The 16,553-nt window shown below is 39.9% G+C and overlaps 1 protein-coding gene across 5 annotated transcripts in view; it reads left to right on the forward strand.

The window, feature by feature from the left end:
• The window catches only part of LOC138748952 (reelin-like), a 271,468-nt gene that overhangs the window by 167,219 nt on the left and 87,696 nt on the right, over positions 1 to 16,553 (forward strand). For all 5 annotated transcript variants that reach the window (XM_069909910.1, XM_069909907.1, XM_069909911.1 and 2 more), the window contains 6 exons: positions 2,484 to 2,678; positions 8,278 to 8,513; positions 10,916 to 11,073; positions 12,334 to 12,541; positions 13,627 to 13,703; positions 14,993 to 15,151. In XM_069909910.1, coding sequence (XP_069766011.1) covers positions 2,484 to 2,678; positions 8,278 to 8,513; positions 10,916 to 11,073; positions 12,334 to 12,541; positions 13,627 to 13,703; positions 14,993 to 15,151 — 1,033 coding nt within the window. The remainder of the gene's footprint in view (positions 1 to 2,483; positions 2,679 to 8,277; positions 8,514 to 10,915; positions 11,074 to 12,333; positions 12,542 to 13,626; positions 13,704 to 14,992; positions 15,152 to 16,553) is intronic.

Raw genomic sequence — 16,553 nt, forward strand, 5'->3', positions numbered from 1 at the left:
CCCTGCTACTCTTCCACCTTTGTGGCAGCTGAGAAATTTGAGGTTGAAGAGCTGTGATAGAATTAGTCTCTGACCCAAGCATCCAATCTTGTTACACTGGAAGTCTGATGGGGCTACACAATGGATTAAGGATGAAGAGGGTCCACCGGAAAATTTGTCCATAAATGGCAACCCATTATGCATTATTTCTCGAATTGCGAGTGCTTTCAGAGCCAATGTCTAACTGTGAGATGATTGTACCAGTACAATTAGTAATATATCAATGATACTGTCCTCAAAGGCACCAAAATGGTCAGGGAGTGGAGGGCATATCTAAAGGTGTATGGGAACATTTGTGTGTGTGTGTGTGTGTGTGTGTGTGTGTGTGTGTGCATTGGTTTTTCTGTTTAAAAGAAAACAGGAGCACACAATGATGGCCCAGCTCTGAACCACTGGAGGCAGACTGCAAGGCATTTTCTCTCTGCCCAGCCCATGAGGTGAGCGTTTGCTACTGATACTGACTGCCAAAATTAGGATGTTCTTTTATTCCAACTGCCTTGGTTAAAGCAACAATAGCTTGGATTTAGGTGAAGTTTTAGAATCAGATTGTGATGAACGTATCACAAAATTCATTGTTTTGGGACAGCATCACTGTGCAAACACTTCGATAAACCACAATTCAAAGTAAATAAAAGTAGTTCAAGTAAAAGGCAAAGTGAGGTTGTGTCTGTGTTTCACTGTTCATTGAGAAATCTGATGGCGGAGGGGAAGAAGCCGTCTATCTCAATTTTTATCTTCAAATATATTTAATCTAAAAAGATCAGTCATGTAATTAATTGTTCTGCTGTTTCAGATAGTTAGTGACATATTTCAAAAATAGCCCATTGACTGAAATGTATTTGATGGCTTTCCACGTCCAGTTTAAAAGATTTCAGATTTTGTCCCATTTCTGCAGTTATTTAGAATAACATTTTAATAGTTTGGTGCCTGCAGTGTGATACTGTGCATTGCAACCTTTCAAAGAAGAAACAGAAGCAGGAAGAGGCTGTTCAGTCCATCAAACGTTCTGCTATTCAATAAGAATAATACTGTCCTTTTGCCTCAGCGCCATTTACTTGTAACAATTCTATATTGCTTTGTTCCATTTATATCCAAGTATCTTTTTTTTAAATCTTTGTCTGAGACTAAGTTAGTGATTGAGCCTCCACAAAGACAGGCTCCTCATTGAGAGAGAATCTTAAATGTATCTACCCTCTCATCTCTGTTAATAAACAGCCAGCACTTGATTTTAAGTTGACAATCCTGGTTAAAGGCATTACATCCAAAGAGACCAAAAAAAAAATCCCTGCATTAAGCCCCATAATTAATTCTGGATGCTTTGTTTTTCTCACCTCAGGAGCATCCAGTCTTGGAGACTTGTACTGAAGTAAAATTTCTGTTTAATGGAGAAGGAGGCATGAGGATCAAGTAGCCTAACTTTTGCTTCTATTTATGTGTTCTGAATATCTTCCATTAGGATAACACCCAATTCCAGATATCAGTCTGCTGAAATTCTCTCTATTGCATGTATGTCCTTTCTTGGGTTGGGTGACCTGTCCTCTTAACAGGGACCTATATAATTTCAAAAAGATGAATTTACTTTCGTACTCATCTATTTTTCAATATTTTCCTTCCTAATTGATTGCTTTATTTGCACATTAGCCATCTCTGCTTTAATGAAAGCCAGTGATATTTATCATGCCCTATTAAAAAAAGCCTTCTATAGTATGAATTAGTCCATTTTTTTTTTAAATCACATGATATATGGATTTGAAACTGTGAATGTAAAGTTCAACTGTTGGTGACAGTTATTAAAATCTATTTCTTTTTAAATACTGCAAGTGTCGCACAAGGCAAAATTTTTATAGGCAGGAGTCAAGGCACACAGTGACATGGAAGGATGGTTTATGGAGAAGGGGGTTCCTTAAGTGACTAATTGGAATGTCCTTGGACCTGTCCACTGACCAGGTCCTATTTGACCTGCTACCTGTCCACCATTGCACTTCAAGGATGAAATTGGTATAAACACTGTGGTTATAAGCAGCTTATCTGTCCGTTCCACATGTGTTATTCTGATGTTATCTTGTGTAGGATTCCCAATAATCCACCATCAAATGGCAGCTCAACTGGATTTATTGTGTTTGAAGACAACTTTACATTAAGCAGCTCACTGATGGCTTACAGGCACCATACTGCAGCCTGATTTACTGAGGACTGAACCAGTTGTTCATTTGCAACTTGGCCACAGCTTTACTTACACTAGAGAATTGTCTATATCGTCATCTTCAACATGTGTGTCATTACACCAGAAACAGCTTCCCTTTCATGTTGGAACAATTAAAAAAAATTTCTACGTGGTGACATTAAGATCATCACATTTCTCATCTTCCCAAAGGACCTGGACGGAGTTGAAGGATCTGATATTTATCATTTAATGTGTTTTTTGTTTTTGTCTTCTCTTGCAGGACTACACCCCATCCTATGATATTCCTCTGAGTCAGCTGAGCATTTGGCTGATGCTCGCTAATGAGGGGATGGGCAACAATGAGACCTTCTGCTCCATGACCCACTCAGCCATGGTGTTCGCAAAATCTGACGGTGATCGATTTGCTGTGACTCGGGACCTGACGCTGAAACCTGGATATCTGCTTCAGTTCAAGGTATTGTGTGTGTTTCTTCACCTCCCTTGTGGTCCTTTTCATCAGCTCATTGCGACTTCTTGCCTCCAGCTACCTACAATTTCACCAACTTTGCTTACCATGCATGAAATAGAAGTTTCATATCTGTAAAGAAAAGCTTGTTTTTCTAGCACCTTTGATGTTATTTTCAAGATGTCCCAGAGTATTTTACAACCAACGAAGTGCAGTACGGGGCAACAATTTTTTTCAAAAGGTTTGCATTATGAAAATAAAAAAAATTGGGTATTATAATAGACAACTTCAAGCTGAACATAAAGATAATTTCAGATTTGCTGTATCATGTAGGAAGTTGGGTAAACATTAAATTAACTTTTATTGAATTTAGCGTGTTTAATCTCATAATGATGCTGACACATTGCATTGGTTCGACTGACCTGAAAATGAATTGCCGCTGATTTTCATTTGTACTCAGCATCTGATGCCCCTCGTGTCAGCGTCCAACAATAGTCGGGCAGCATTGATGGATTCCAATTGCTCCTATTCCACTTTTCCCATGGTCACAATGTCCTGGTGAGACCTTTCACCATATTCGTCACTGAGTGAATGCAGAAAATGAACTTTCAATGACATGCTGCACTTCATGGTTTTGTCTGCTTGAAGTAGGCTTAAAATATGACAGGAAATCACAAAAATAGGTTTTATCGAAAAAAACGTACGTGATAGGAAAATTTTAAGGTGAATTTCATGATAATAAAGCACCATAAAATACACCCAAAAGTGTTCAGGAAGCAGAATCTTCATTGTCCAGTGTTATAAAGTGGAACGCTCCCATAAAATACCATAAAATACACCCAAAAGCAGAATCTTCATTGTCCAGTGTTATAAAGTGGAACGTTCCCATAAAATACACCCAAAAGCAGAATCTTCATTGTCCAGTGTTATAAGCAGCAAAGTGACCTCTTTTAAAGGTACAGGATGAGGGGTAATGGCGAGAACTGCTGATAATTCCCCTAAACTGTTTTGGAATGTTCCCATGGTATTTTGTGAGTCCACCTGGGAGAGCTGCCATTTACCATCTTAACCAGACTAGCAGCACCTCTGACAGTGAGTGCCACACTCCCTTGGCAGCGTTCTGTGCTCGACTGTTGGGAACCAGAAGGATATCGGCTTCTAAGGAAGCCGCTGTTTCCAGACACCAGAGAAAATGAGCAGATTAAAAAAAAAAAAATTCGGGGGAAATAAAGCTGATAAGGAACAAAGTAAATGAGAGGAAAAGAAGATAAAAGACTTGGCTGAAAAGATGTGTGTGTATGCCATGCAAAGAAGAGATATAAAATAGGAACACTGAAACTGTTGTCTTGATTTAATTCCTGTTACTTTGTGAATTTCTTGCAATGATTTTGGAGAGTTGGTATGAAGGAAGGCAAATGTGTTTGTTTTTGGCTGCTAAGTGATTGAGTCTTTGTGCATTTGAGGATGAAGGGGGATGTAGGTTCAAGACTTGGGGTAAGTGCAGGAGAGTGATGGTGAGAATTGTGCACGGAAAGCCAACTGGTTGGTGAGTTCTACAAAACACTGGTGGAGGCATTATGGACCAAGTAATCTCCTCCTGTGCAGTTACATTCTATGATTCTATTTATCCAAGGCTTCTCTTTTTTTTCTCTAAATATCATAACATGGTTCATTCCCAATGAATTGTTTTTGAAGTACGATATTATGAGAACAAACGTCAACATGCACATTAAAATCCCACACACAAGTAATGGGACAAATGAACAAATACATTTTGTTTTACTTGTAATGATGGGTCAGAAAGCCTGAAGAAAGGATTCTTCAAAACATTATGATTTATTGCATCCAAGCAAGAACAAATTTGGTTTATTTTTGTGTAATGGCTTCATTCAGATGCATAAAACTAATTTATTTTCAAATGGACTTAGTTTGCACATGACACTCAGACATCAGGTTGAAGTTTAGAGAAACCAAGATCTATTCAACACTTTGTTAGGTCTGTGGTAACTGAAAAGGGTTGTATCATTGCAATCGCACTATATCTGCCTGAAATTCTTTTCATCAGTCTTTGAATAAAGGTTTTAATCTTTTTGTTTGCAAGGCCTACAATAGCTGTCAATGCAATTGCTCGCTGATGTCACAAAATGTAAGATCACACTTTAGTGGTTATATCAGTTCTGGTCATTAACTACAAGGTTCTGGTAGCATTAGGTTGAAGGGTTTTGTCCTTTTCCTGACTTCTATATATTTTACTGCAAGTAAAAGCCAGAGCAGTTAAAAATCTATGTTTTCATTTTGAATAGACTGTCTATCCCAAGCCCATTAGTTTTTAGAGGTTGACATGATAATGTCACCGTTATGGGTTGCAGAGGTCATGCACTTGTAATTGAAAATTAATGAACTGTGTTGAACTTCGGATCAATGTATAATAGGCAAAAGCTGAATAATTAAAAGCTTGTAAAATGAAAGGCTTTGGAAGTTAACAGTTGATTCATAACCACTGATCAGCCTTCTTTTCAGCCCAGATTTATAGCCAGTTTCCTCAATATTCTTCACAGGAAGCTTAAGCTCTTTGTATCATCCAGTGTTATTTGTCAGATACTGACTGATCCTTGACAATCAAAAAGCAAAATATTTTCTACTGCGAATGGAATTTCCACAATGCCTTCCAAAACCATCTCCAACTGACAAACAGCAGACAACACTAGGGATGATTGTTTAAAAAAAAACCTATTTCAGTTGTTCTACCCACGTGATGTTTTTAATTTTGAGGCCGCACGCAAAATTAACCACAAGACTGCACATGACTGCAAAGAATTTATTCCCAAACTGTATAAAAAATTAAGATGATGAATTACTGGACCAAAATGGGTAGCATTTGCTAATGAATGATTAATTTGTCCAACTTTTTTAAAAATTTAGACATACAGCATAGAAAAAGGCCCTTCTGGCTCATGAGACCCTGTCCCCATATACACCAATTAACCTACAACTCCCATATGTTTTAAATGGTGGGAGGAAACACCACACAGACACGGGGAAAATGTACAAACTCCTTACAGACAGCGCTGAATTTGAACCGCAGTCGCTGACGCTAATCACTACGCCAACTGTACCAGCCCTAGATTTTTAATCTTAATTTCCATTTTAGAAGTCTCCCCAACTCTTTTTATCTTTGATAGAAATTAGTGCCTCATTAATACAGCAGCAAACCAATGTCATAAATGTAAAGTATTCAGCTACTAATTTTGCCATATTCCAGCTCAAACACTTTGTCTGCTGAGTTTCAGCACACAATGCAATAGCACAGCTCGTAGAGCTCCAGTGACTTGGATTTGATCCTCAACTCCAGTGCTGCCTTTGTGAAGTTGCAGGTTCTCTCTGTGAATTCCCTCCTACATCCAAAGATCTGCAGGTAACCAGATTAATTAATTTAAAAAATATATTTAAATGTAGACATACAGCATGCTAACAGGCCATGTCGGCCCATGAGTCCCAATCAATCTATAACCCCTGTACATTTCACACATTGGGAGGAAACCGGAGCCCCCCTGACCCACACAGACATGGTGAGAACATGTAAATTCCTTACAGTCAGTGCAGTATTCAAACTATTGTCCCGATCACTAGCGCTGTAAAAGTGTTGCGCTAACCACTTCACCAACCTTGCTGCAATTAAAAATGAAAATGTAGTATTCCATAAAATTTCCTTTTAGTCTACCGTAAGGCAGGTAAAGAATCGCCATTAAGATTGCCCAGCGTCCATTATAATAAGGGAAACAGAAGCACAATAAAGTCCATTCAGAGTCACTGAGTGTCCATGGATTCGTCTCCAGCCCTTCCCCAGCCTCTGCAGCTGCATAGACCCTGTTCGTTGGCAACCCAAGCTTCAGTTCCAAACTGTCAATACAATCAGGAATCTTCAGTGCCTGAGGCCCTTTGGGAGCCCCTCTTGTATCCTGATTCTGATATGTGGTTCCATGAACCAATCTCCAGCAGCCTGTGTCTCTGTCCTTCAGCTGTTAAACCCCTTGCCAGTCCACTGCTGGAGTCTCTGGTGCATCTCCTTCTCAATGGTGGGGGGAGGGGTGTTTCTCCCCATTTCTGATGCCCTGCACTGGTCCACTTCTCCCCTGATGCCTGTAACCTCCTGAGGTTGCCACCATCTTGGGCACAGATCCCACGATTGAAGGATTTTAATAAAAAATACCATGGTTCCTTTAACAGGTGGTTTAAAGCCTGAATGGACCCATCAGCATGATAACTTGCTGTTTGGACCCTGTGGAGGAGTGCTTCATCTCCGCTCCCTACTCTCCCTGGGTCCACACCAGCACTGCCGTTACAGCGGGTCCATCAGTGCCGTCATTTTACCAATACTAATTAGCCACCATAAATTGTCTCTGGTGTATCTGGAGCAGCGGAGTTTGGACTGAGGTGGGGTAAGGTGGTAGTTGATGGGAATGTGTGGAACATAAAAATGGGATTGCAGAAGGATTAGTGTAAATGAGGACTTGATGAGTAGGATGGACTCATGGGGCCCAAATGTGTGTTTCTGTGCTCGATGACATTGCAATGGTGTTTACTGGTATTTTGAACCTCCAAAAAATAAAACATGGTGGGGAGTGATGTTTCCATTACAGTTGTGGATTTCAGTTCCCAAGCAAATCCATTTGTTCTGTATCCTTGTACGCCCTTCCTATCGAGATACCTGTCCAAATGTCAAAATTGTGCCAGTTTCCACTGGCAGCTTATTCCAGGTGGACCATCCTCTGAATGGAAAAATGTTACCCCTCAGGACCCTCCTAAATCTTTCCCCTCTCGTCTTAAACCTATGCCTTCTAGATTCACTTTACCAACCTCCATTTGGTCAGCTTCATTCATTCTGGAGAATAAAGCCCCCAACTTATTGAACCTCTCTCTTTAATCCAAACCCTCTAGTCCCTGCAACCTACTGGTGAATCGCCATCCTCCTAGCTGGCTGACCAGAACTGCACAGAGTACTCCATGTGTGGTCTCAGCTGAATCATGAGGTCCAACCTTTGTACTCAATACCCTGCCCAATGAAGGCAAGCACACCTTCTTCACTACCTTGTCCATCTGAGCTGCCACTTTCAGGGAATTATGCACCTGTGCCCCTCAATCTCTCTGTTGTACAACACTCTCCATGGCCCTTCCATTCACCTTGGCAGCTCTACCCTGGTTTGACTTGCCAAAGTCTTATTTGATGAGGCGATGCCTTTGCTACTGCCACTGAGAGATTTTATCTCCCTGACGATGCACGTGGCATAGGAGCACAGGTTCCTTGATTAACTTTTACTGTCATGCCTGGCATCCTCCTCCGCCGCAGCCATGGTGGACGTGTTTTGGAAAGGAACTTCTTATGGATGCACTTGACCGAGGCAAAGACTGAGTTTATTAAAATTCAGTGGAACATTTTGAAATTGGGCAAAGGCAGAGAGCACTCAACTTTAAAATCGGACCGTCAAAATTACAAATCTTTTACAGCAAGTTCATTCCTTTCCTTATTGCAGGTAAAGGTGTATCTGCATGTATATTTTAATTATTTATTTTGAGGAGTTTTACATTTGCCACATCTGGGACTTTTCAGCTGAACATCGGATGTGAATGCCAGTTCAGTAGTGCTGCCCCTGTTCTCCTTCAATACTCTCACAATGCTGGTCGATCCTGGTCTTTGGTGAAGGAAGGTTGCTTCCCTGCATCGCCTGGTGTCAAAGGCTGTGAGGGAAGTTCAAGGGAACTCAGGGAGTCAACAGTTTACTACACAGGGGATTTTGAAAGCTGGAGAAGAATCACCATCATTATCCCAAGATCTGTGGCATCCAGGTAAGGAATCTTTATTTACATATATCGCAAGAGGTAGTTGAGGCAAATAACACGAGTACCTTCACAAGGAAGCTAAAGAAACAAAGTTAAAAATAATTCAACTTTGTCGTGAGTCTAGTGAGAAGAGTGTCTCGTGGAATATAAACAGTGGCATGTGGGCAGTTTTGTTGTTTTTGTGTTAGGAAGTCGAGTCAATCTAGAATTTCACTGGGCTGACCCATGAGGTAAGATTGAATACAACGGGCCCATGTTTACCAGAGTTCAAAAGCCCAAAAGGTGATCTCACTGAAATATATAAACATTTTAAGCAGAGACATTGATTTCCCCTGATTCAGCGTTTAGAAGCATACTTCACCGGCTCTTCACCCGATATTCTTGTACTCAAGTCTAGACTTGAGCACGAAATATTTTCACTAAATTGAGATTATGACAACAGTATCGCAACTGAAACTCCCTGGACGTGGTCTAAGCTTGTGTGCAGCTTGTTTTCACGTAAGGTCTTCACCTGAAATGTTATTTAGTTTCTATCTCCACAGATGCTGCTGCTGAGTATTTCCAACGTTATCTATTTTTAGATACTGGTTAAAGGTTTGGCAATGCACAAACAAAAATGAGAAATTAGTGGTTGAAGCTTTGACATTTCTTGTCCCTGAGGACAGTGGATGTACATTCAGGGCAAGAGGAAATGAAGTAATATGAGATAAGGAAATCTTTGACTGAGGGGCTGTGTTCGTTGAAGGATAAATGTGACCTTCTATGTCTTTGGGGAAGTGGTTGTGTTGAAGGGCCTTTTCCATACTGTTCATTCTTTATAAAGATCAGCGGTCAAACATAAATAGAATTTACCAGCAATCCATCAAACCAGGAAAGAGTTAGACACAACATTAGAAAGTATCTGTGGTTCTCTTTACTCCATTTATTTTAAATAAAATATTCTTTACTCATTTGGAGAATCCTATTGGTCATTAACCCTTTGGACTCAGTGTCCTGATTTTCCGGGACTACCAACAAGTGCGTAAACTCCATGTTCTGGTTTTTCGGGACTACCAACAAGGGCTTATGCTCTGTGTCCTGGTTTACTGGAACTGGTTTTATACGCAACCACCAGCTGGTTTCTACTGTAGTTTGCCCATAGACCCAATCTGGAGTATATGATTATGAAAGGTTAAAAATGGCTGGTATTCAAAGGGTTAAATCAACCTTGGATGCAGGCAGAAATGCAGACAATGCGGTCCTTCTGAGAACATAGGAATGTTTTTTCTTAGCTTGGCCTCCTTGCTGCTTTGGTAGGGGACTTGGAAAGTGTCCGTTAACTTTACTGTGGGTATGGTTATTAGCTGCAGTTATGGTTAATGAGCCATAACATTGTAATGGGCTGAAATTCAGAAAATAATAAGACACTTTGTATATCCTGTGCAGAACAAGGAGTGGACACAACCTTCTGAAATCACCCAGCAGGTCCTCCTGTTTTGTAGTCATCTGAGCATGAAAGCAACTGGGCCTCACAGATGAGCTGTTTAAACCTTTCATTTTATAAGATTATGGTTTTTACTGTTAGAAATAACTGGGAAAAAAAAAGCCCGACTCCTTTGGAACCTTAAATCATTTGCTGGCTCATGAACAATTCTGCCCGAGTATGTGTGGGCATTTGGCTTCCCTGATGGAAAAACAGTCCAAGTTCACAGGCTATTTGCTGGCCACTCTCACATACAAATGTGGCAAAGAAGGATTATATTAAATGCTGCAACAGCCGGTCTGGTCTCTATAATAGACCTATAAACAGATAATTGATTTTGATTTAATGATATAAATCAGATGAAGTCCCTATTTTCTTTCCCAAAGGTGCCACATGATTTTATATGTTTAGATGAATGTGTATACATCTTACTTGAAAGCACAACCTAGCCAACAAAAGAACCCATCAGTGAAAATTTCTCTAACTCGTGCTTTAATGCTTGTCACAAAATAAGGAAGAGAACTTGGATGATTATTTGACACTTGTCACTGACAGCTGGTGAAAAATCATGACCTTGGGCAGACTTGTTTTAGAATTCTCTGGGGGTAATTCAGCCTGTACTTTGGCAATGACCAACTGGGACCAAAGCCTCTCCATCTCCGAAATCAACAGAGTGCAAGATTTAAAAAAGCCTCCGGCAAGGTCACATGTGGAGCCTGCTGTTACGAAGGATTTACACCAGGGAACCTGTTCTGTCACGTGTTGTATTTGTACAAGTGATGCATCTGCAGAGGGGCTTTTCCTTTCCTAGTCTTCCATTATACTGGAATAGGAACCTTAAACTGCAAGCAGACTATAAATCACCTGAACATTTTCATTACTCTGGCAGTGTATGACTTAATTTTTACCTGCATTATAATATCTTTCATTCTTTGGTGAATTACAGTAAGACTCGATTTCGCTGGTTTCAGGAGACCAGCATCCACAAGACTGCACCTGCCTTTGGTCTTGATGAGGTTTACATCTCTGAACCTTGCCCGAGCTACTGCAGTGGACATGGGGATTGTATCTCTGGTGTCTGCTTTTGTGACCTTGGCTACTCTGGTAAGATCATGACCCACAACTGTTACCTTTGCCTAAAGCATGTGCTAGAGATGGCCAGGTCCCTATCTTTGTAAAATGTTGTGGGTAATGCCACTGCTTGTGGAGGTACGGGCTGGAACATCAGAACTGGTCAGTGGCGTTGCAGAGCAGCCAGCTCTTCCTCATCTTCTTCCCATCATTGAAAACATGATTCCAGAGACCTGGGAATTCACTGCATTTGACAAGACAGTCACCTTATGAGAGCCCATTTTAGGCAGCTGATTTTCTTTTCCATTCAAAATAAAGCTGCTGTTTCACTCTCTCCCACGATAATTTTCATCCCCCAAGTACTGTATAATGAATCTCTGAAATATGCCAGAAAACAACCAAAGAGCCAAGGATTAGAACCAGGTATGAACTTTTCTGACTGACTGTCAAAGGGTTGTAGGGTGAGAAAGGTCAACTTTGTTTATCCTTGTGATGTGTGAGATAGTATGTGGATCAAATAAAAATTGGTGATAGGTAATATGCAATAAGGTCAATATATATTCAATAAGGTCAAGGAAATATTGCTGAAATACGTATGTATGTGTGATAGTACAGATCTATCACCAATGTACATAGTGTATATAGTTACTGTATCTAGACTGTGCTTACAGCGATTGGCTGAGAGCTAAGCCACACCTTTTGTCTGGGCCTTAAAGGGTTGTGTTCCTAGCCAGGTCGGATCATTCTGGACTGGTCGGCCACCTGTGAAGAGCTCCTGTCTTTTGCTAATAAAAGCTTTGGTTTGGATCAACAAGGCTTTGGTTCTTTCGACGAGCTCTACAGTATGGGTTAGTTAATGCGCCATATTCTCTAATTTGAGGTGGCATTGTTGAAAGTCTGACATTTTCTCTCAAGAAATTAAGGGAGTAAGACCAAATCTGGCATCTCAAATCAGTGACAATCATATTACCAGATGATGGTGTTTGACAGGTTTCTGCTTCAGTCCAATTCTTTTATTGTGCAGAGTATAACACAACATAATCAATATCCATGTGTTACTATGTACATCCTCACCTTGATTTTAAAGGCAGTTAATGTTTATCAATCATTCTACAAATGTTGATTTTTTTTCATACATTTGATTCTTTCTTTGTATCACCATTTTCAGGTTGGATAATAGAACTCCGGTGTATTAATTGTTGAAAGCTTGTGAAAACTGAATGCAGGAATCATTGTTAACATAATATTAAATGCAGGAATCCTTTTCTTGATGCTTGGCTCCATTTCTCATAGTTGAAGAGGGAACCTGTGTGCCAAACACATCACACCCCAGTGAAATGACTGATCGGTTCGAGGATCAGCTCAGTCCTCTCTGGTTGAAGGTTACAGGAGGACAGACTGGAATTGGCTGTGGGATACTGAATGATGGGAAATCTCTCTACTTCAGCGGCCCTGGGGGAAGAGAAGCCAGAACTGTCTGCCTTGACACAACAAACATCAGGTTAAAACCAAAATGTATATTTGATCTTGCTAAACATAAAAACTGCAGATGCTGTAATCTTGAGAAAATCATGAGCTCTGGATAAACTCAACAGGTCAGGTGGCAACCCTGGGAAGAAATTGATGAATTAACTAAAATTAGAAAAGTTGATGTTCATGTCATTAGGTTTAAAGCTGACAATTGTCAGGGTGACGTCATACCTCCACTTGAAGCATTTTATAGAACCTCCACCTTTATCTGGTTCTATTGTTTCCATCTCTTCACCAACTCCTGTTCATACTTTTATCTCCCCCTTCCAAGTAGCCTCTCCCTCCACCTGCCTCTTTATCTTTCCTATCTTTTCTCCAATTGCCTATCACCTCTTGGCCCTTCCCCTTTGATGTACAGAATATCTCCCCTTTTGTTTCAATTTAGTCTCAGTTAAGGGTCCCAGATCAAAACGTTGACCATCCATTTCTACCCTTGGATTCTGCCTAAGTTCCTCCAGCGACTCATTGTCTGTTGAGTATTTTAGCTGCTGAAAACATTCAAGTTAAGGACTCTCTGATATTAATCTTTGTGCGAAATCTGTACAAATGTAATTGCAAATCAATTATTCAGTAAGAAACCCCACAATTCCACACATGGATTGCCTGCAGATACAAATGAACTCAATTTAATTCAGCACTATTTGTTTAGCTGTGGTTAATTCTAATAAGCAGAGATGCTCACTGCAGAATACAACTTCTGCTTATTTCTACAGCACCTTCCCCCATTGTAGCCTAGAGCTTTAATAAAAATGTACACGTGTAAAGCAATGTCCACCTTGGTAGTTTTCATACTCACTTCCTGCTGAAAGACTCCGGTTCAATTTCATCCTAGTCTAATACGATATGCAAAATTCAGTTTTTCAGGTTAGCGGCTCAGATTCCGGATCAAATTTGCTTTTTTCGTGTGATGACGATTTTTAAAATCATTCTGATCATATGCCTTTGTTTCCAATATCGTCCATAATGTCCTCTCTATTCGGCCTGTTTCATGCTTCTGACAAGATACTTGTGATAATGCCTTCCATGAACCTTCCAATCTCTGTTTCTCGTGTGCAGGTTGGTGCAATTTTATATCCGCATTGGAACTAAAACACTCGGTTCCTCCTGCAACAGGCCTCGAGCTCGAAATGAAGGTAACTAGAATCTTGAAAGTTTGCTCAAATACTGTGTATTTTGCACAGGAAACTGGGAGACCACATTATCATCCATATCATCCATATTATTAGAGAAGGCCAACACGAGCAAATGTGCTGAGAAAGTGAAAATGACGCCAAAAAAATCAAGTTCTTTTTTATGACAGGTAAAAAGGCAGAGATGCAGCAGGTTAACAGGCCTTTTCCGGCCCATGAGCCGACGCCACCAAAATACGCCAATTAACCTCCAAACCCGTACATTTTTGGAGGCTGGGAGGAAAACCCATGCAGGTCAATGGAAGAACGTATAAGCCCCTTACAGACAGTGCTTGATTTGAACCCGGGACTCTGGCCCTGTAATGACTGTGTGCCAATTTGGTGTTCACTTACACCAAATTAAGCTAACTTTCCACTCCATAGCATTATCTTTTGGTTGAGTGTGAGCAAATTTATAGTCCCTGATCTCGGCCCTTCCACCAGTGGGATTGTTCCTGCAGCTGCATTCTCCATATACTTTGACACATCTTCCTAAATCTCTCCACCCTTTGATTCCTTTGAAAAGCTGTGGAAAAAAAAATCTTCCTCCTTGTTCAAATTCTTGGTTGCTTGGCCTTGTGTTTGTATGTAGAGATTAATGTCTTTTTTATTTAATTCTTACACCTTGGGACATTCTGCTAAGATAAAAGTGCAAAAAGAAAAAGTCCAAGTTTTTATCTTCTTGATAAATAACCAAGAAACTAAAGTGAGTCAGATCAATAATACGGAGTGTACTGGAAGGACAATGTAAAGTATTTAGTCACTTGAAGAAAACTTATGAACCTGGGCATATCTTTGGACTCACAAATGTTTGATAAGGAAGGAATCTTACAAATTGAATAAATTATTTTTTTCATTTTTTTATTTTTATTCAGTTTAATTCTAAAATTCTGGATGGGCCACAAAGGTTGAAAGTAATTTTCTCATTTAAGACACATGATCTTATTTACAATGACATATATGAGGCACAAAGCATTTGTTGACACTCAATAGAAAGAAAAATGATTGATCTATTAGTTTCTTTGCTCTTTTTTGGATTACAAATCTTTTATATCCCTTCGTTTTGGGCAACGTCACATTCAATTCCCTGAATGAGTACATTTTCTCTTCTAGCTCTTCTAATTTCTAAGACTTTCCTCACCCCATACCACAGATTAATCTTTGATATTATGAGAAACATTGTGGGGAAATCTACCATTATGAAGCAAAGTCTTAGAAACGCACTCTGTCTCTCTCTCCCCCCACAAACATAGGTATTGTTGTCCAGTACACCAATGATAATGGAGTGACCTGGCACGTTCTGCGTGAGCTGGACTACATGTCTTTTCTACAGGCTCAGATAATAACCATTGAACTGCCCCCAGAAGCCAAAACCATATCGACAGCGTTTCGCTGGTGGCAGCCAGAGCATGGTAAGCTTAAAGCCATTGTTTAGAATCGGATATCGGCAATTGCTTCAACAAGGCAGCAGAATGTTTTACTGACAATTTTGCAATGTCGCATCCAGCATAGCATTACTGGATTTAAGACTATGGTGCATAGAAAGTTTAGAGGTTATGCACTAATTTAATTTTTAAAATTTAGACATGCAGCACGGTAAATGGCCCTTCTGGCCTACGAACCAGAATACACCAATTAAGCTACAAGCCCCATACACTTTGGAGGGTGAGAGGAAACCAGAGCATCCAGGGGAACCTATGCAGACACAGGTAGAACATACAGATAGTGCCAGATTCGAACCCTGTTCGCTGGCACTGTAAATAGTAATACACTAACTGTGTCACCCAAGATGAGATACTGAGGATTGCAAACCAAGTGAACAGCAAAAGCATCGAACAAAGCAGATGAAGTGAAAAACAGCAATGTTTGGAAATTACTGCTGACAGACAATCAATGTGGATCAAGTCATGGTCAGCAAAACACTCCAGCCACAATAAAAATAAATGTTATTTTTGTGGGTTTATTCGACCACTGCAAATTGCCTCCTTATAATGAATCTGGGGATGTGAGAGGGAAATACTGTGGAGAAGTGAGTTTGCTCTGGGTTGGCTGAATGGCCTCCTGTGGAAGGAAAAGATGAAGTATCTCCACTGCTAAATATAAGGAATATTGTCTTTATGAGAAGTTTTCTTTTCTGGGGAAATAAATGATCTAGTATTTTATTGCCCTGCAACTTGCTCTGTGATGAGTGAAAATGTAACATTGATTTCAAGTAATTAAGAGAATAATTTTACTTTTTTGTTGCAAAATTTGCAAAGAAATTCCTTTCTCTGTCTTAAATCATTTGGCTTCCACGTTCAAAATCTGATCATACTTGGATGTTGATTTTGATTCTAACTGGTTGGGGTCAATAGGGTGTTTCTCTGAGAATTAATTTTGTTTGTTCTGAGGCATAAAACCAATTACCGTTAACAAAATTCACATGTACCTGCAAATTATTTTTGTTTATAATTGCACAGAATTATTGGGTTCTTGCCTCCAATTGTTAAAATATGTCCACTAATTGATAGGAACTGAACATGTTCGTATTATTTATGGTTGGATTTGTACAATTGTTCATATTGTTTAAAAGGTTGTGTGATTGATCTGACTCCTAGTGGAACAAAATTTCATATCAGAGCTAATGCATGCACCAAGTCTACAGTTTTGCGTTATTTTTTCATATTAGCAATGAAAGAATTTCTTCATTGCGTCTCTGTTTTTGCAAGTCCCAAAAAGTAATCTGTTTTACTGTACAGTAAAACCCCTGTTATCCAGAATTCAAGCAACCAGCAGCCTCAAACAACAGGCTAAAAACCCCCACAGAAAATAAAT

This window comes from Narcine bancroftii, chromosome 13 (genome assembly GCF_036971445.1).
Source record: "Narcine bancroftii isolate sNarBan1 chromosome 13, sNarBan1.hap1, whole genome shotgun sequence".
In the NCBI taxonomy this organism is placed as follows: Eukaryota; Metazoa; Chordata; class Chondrichthyes; order Torpediniformes; family Narcinidae; genus Narcine; species Narcine bancroftii.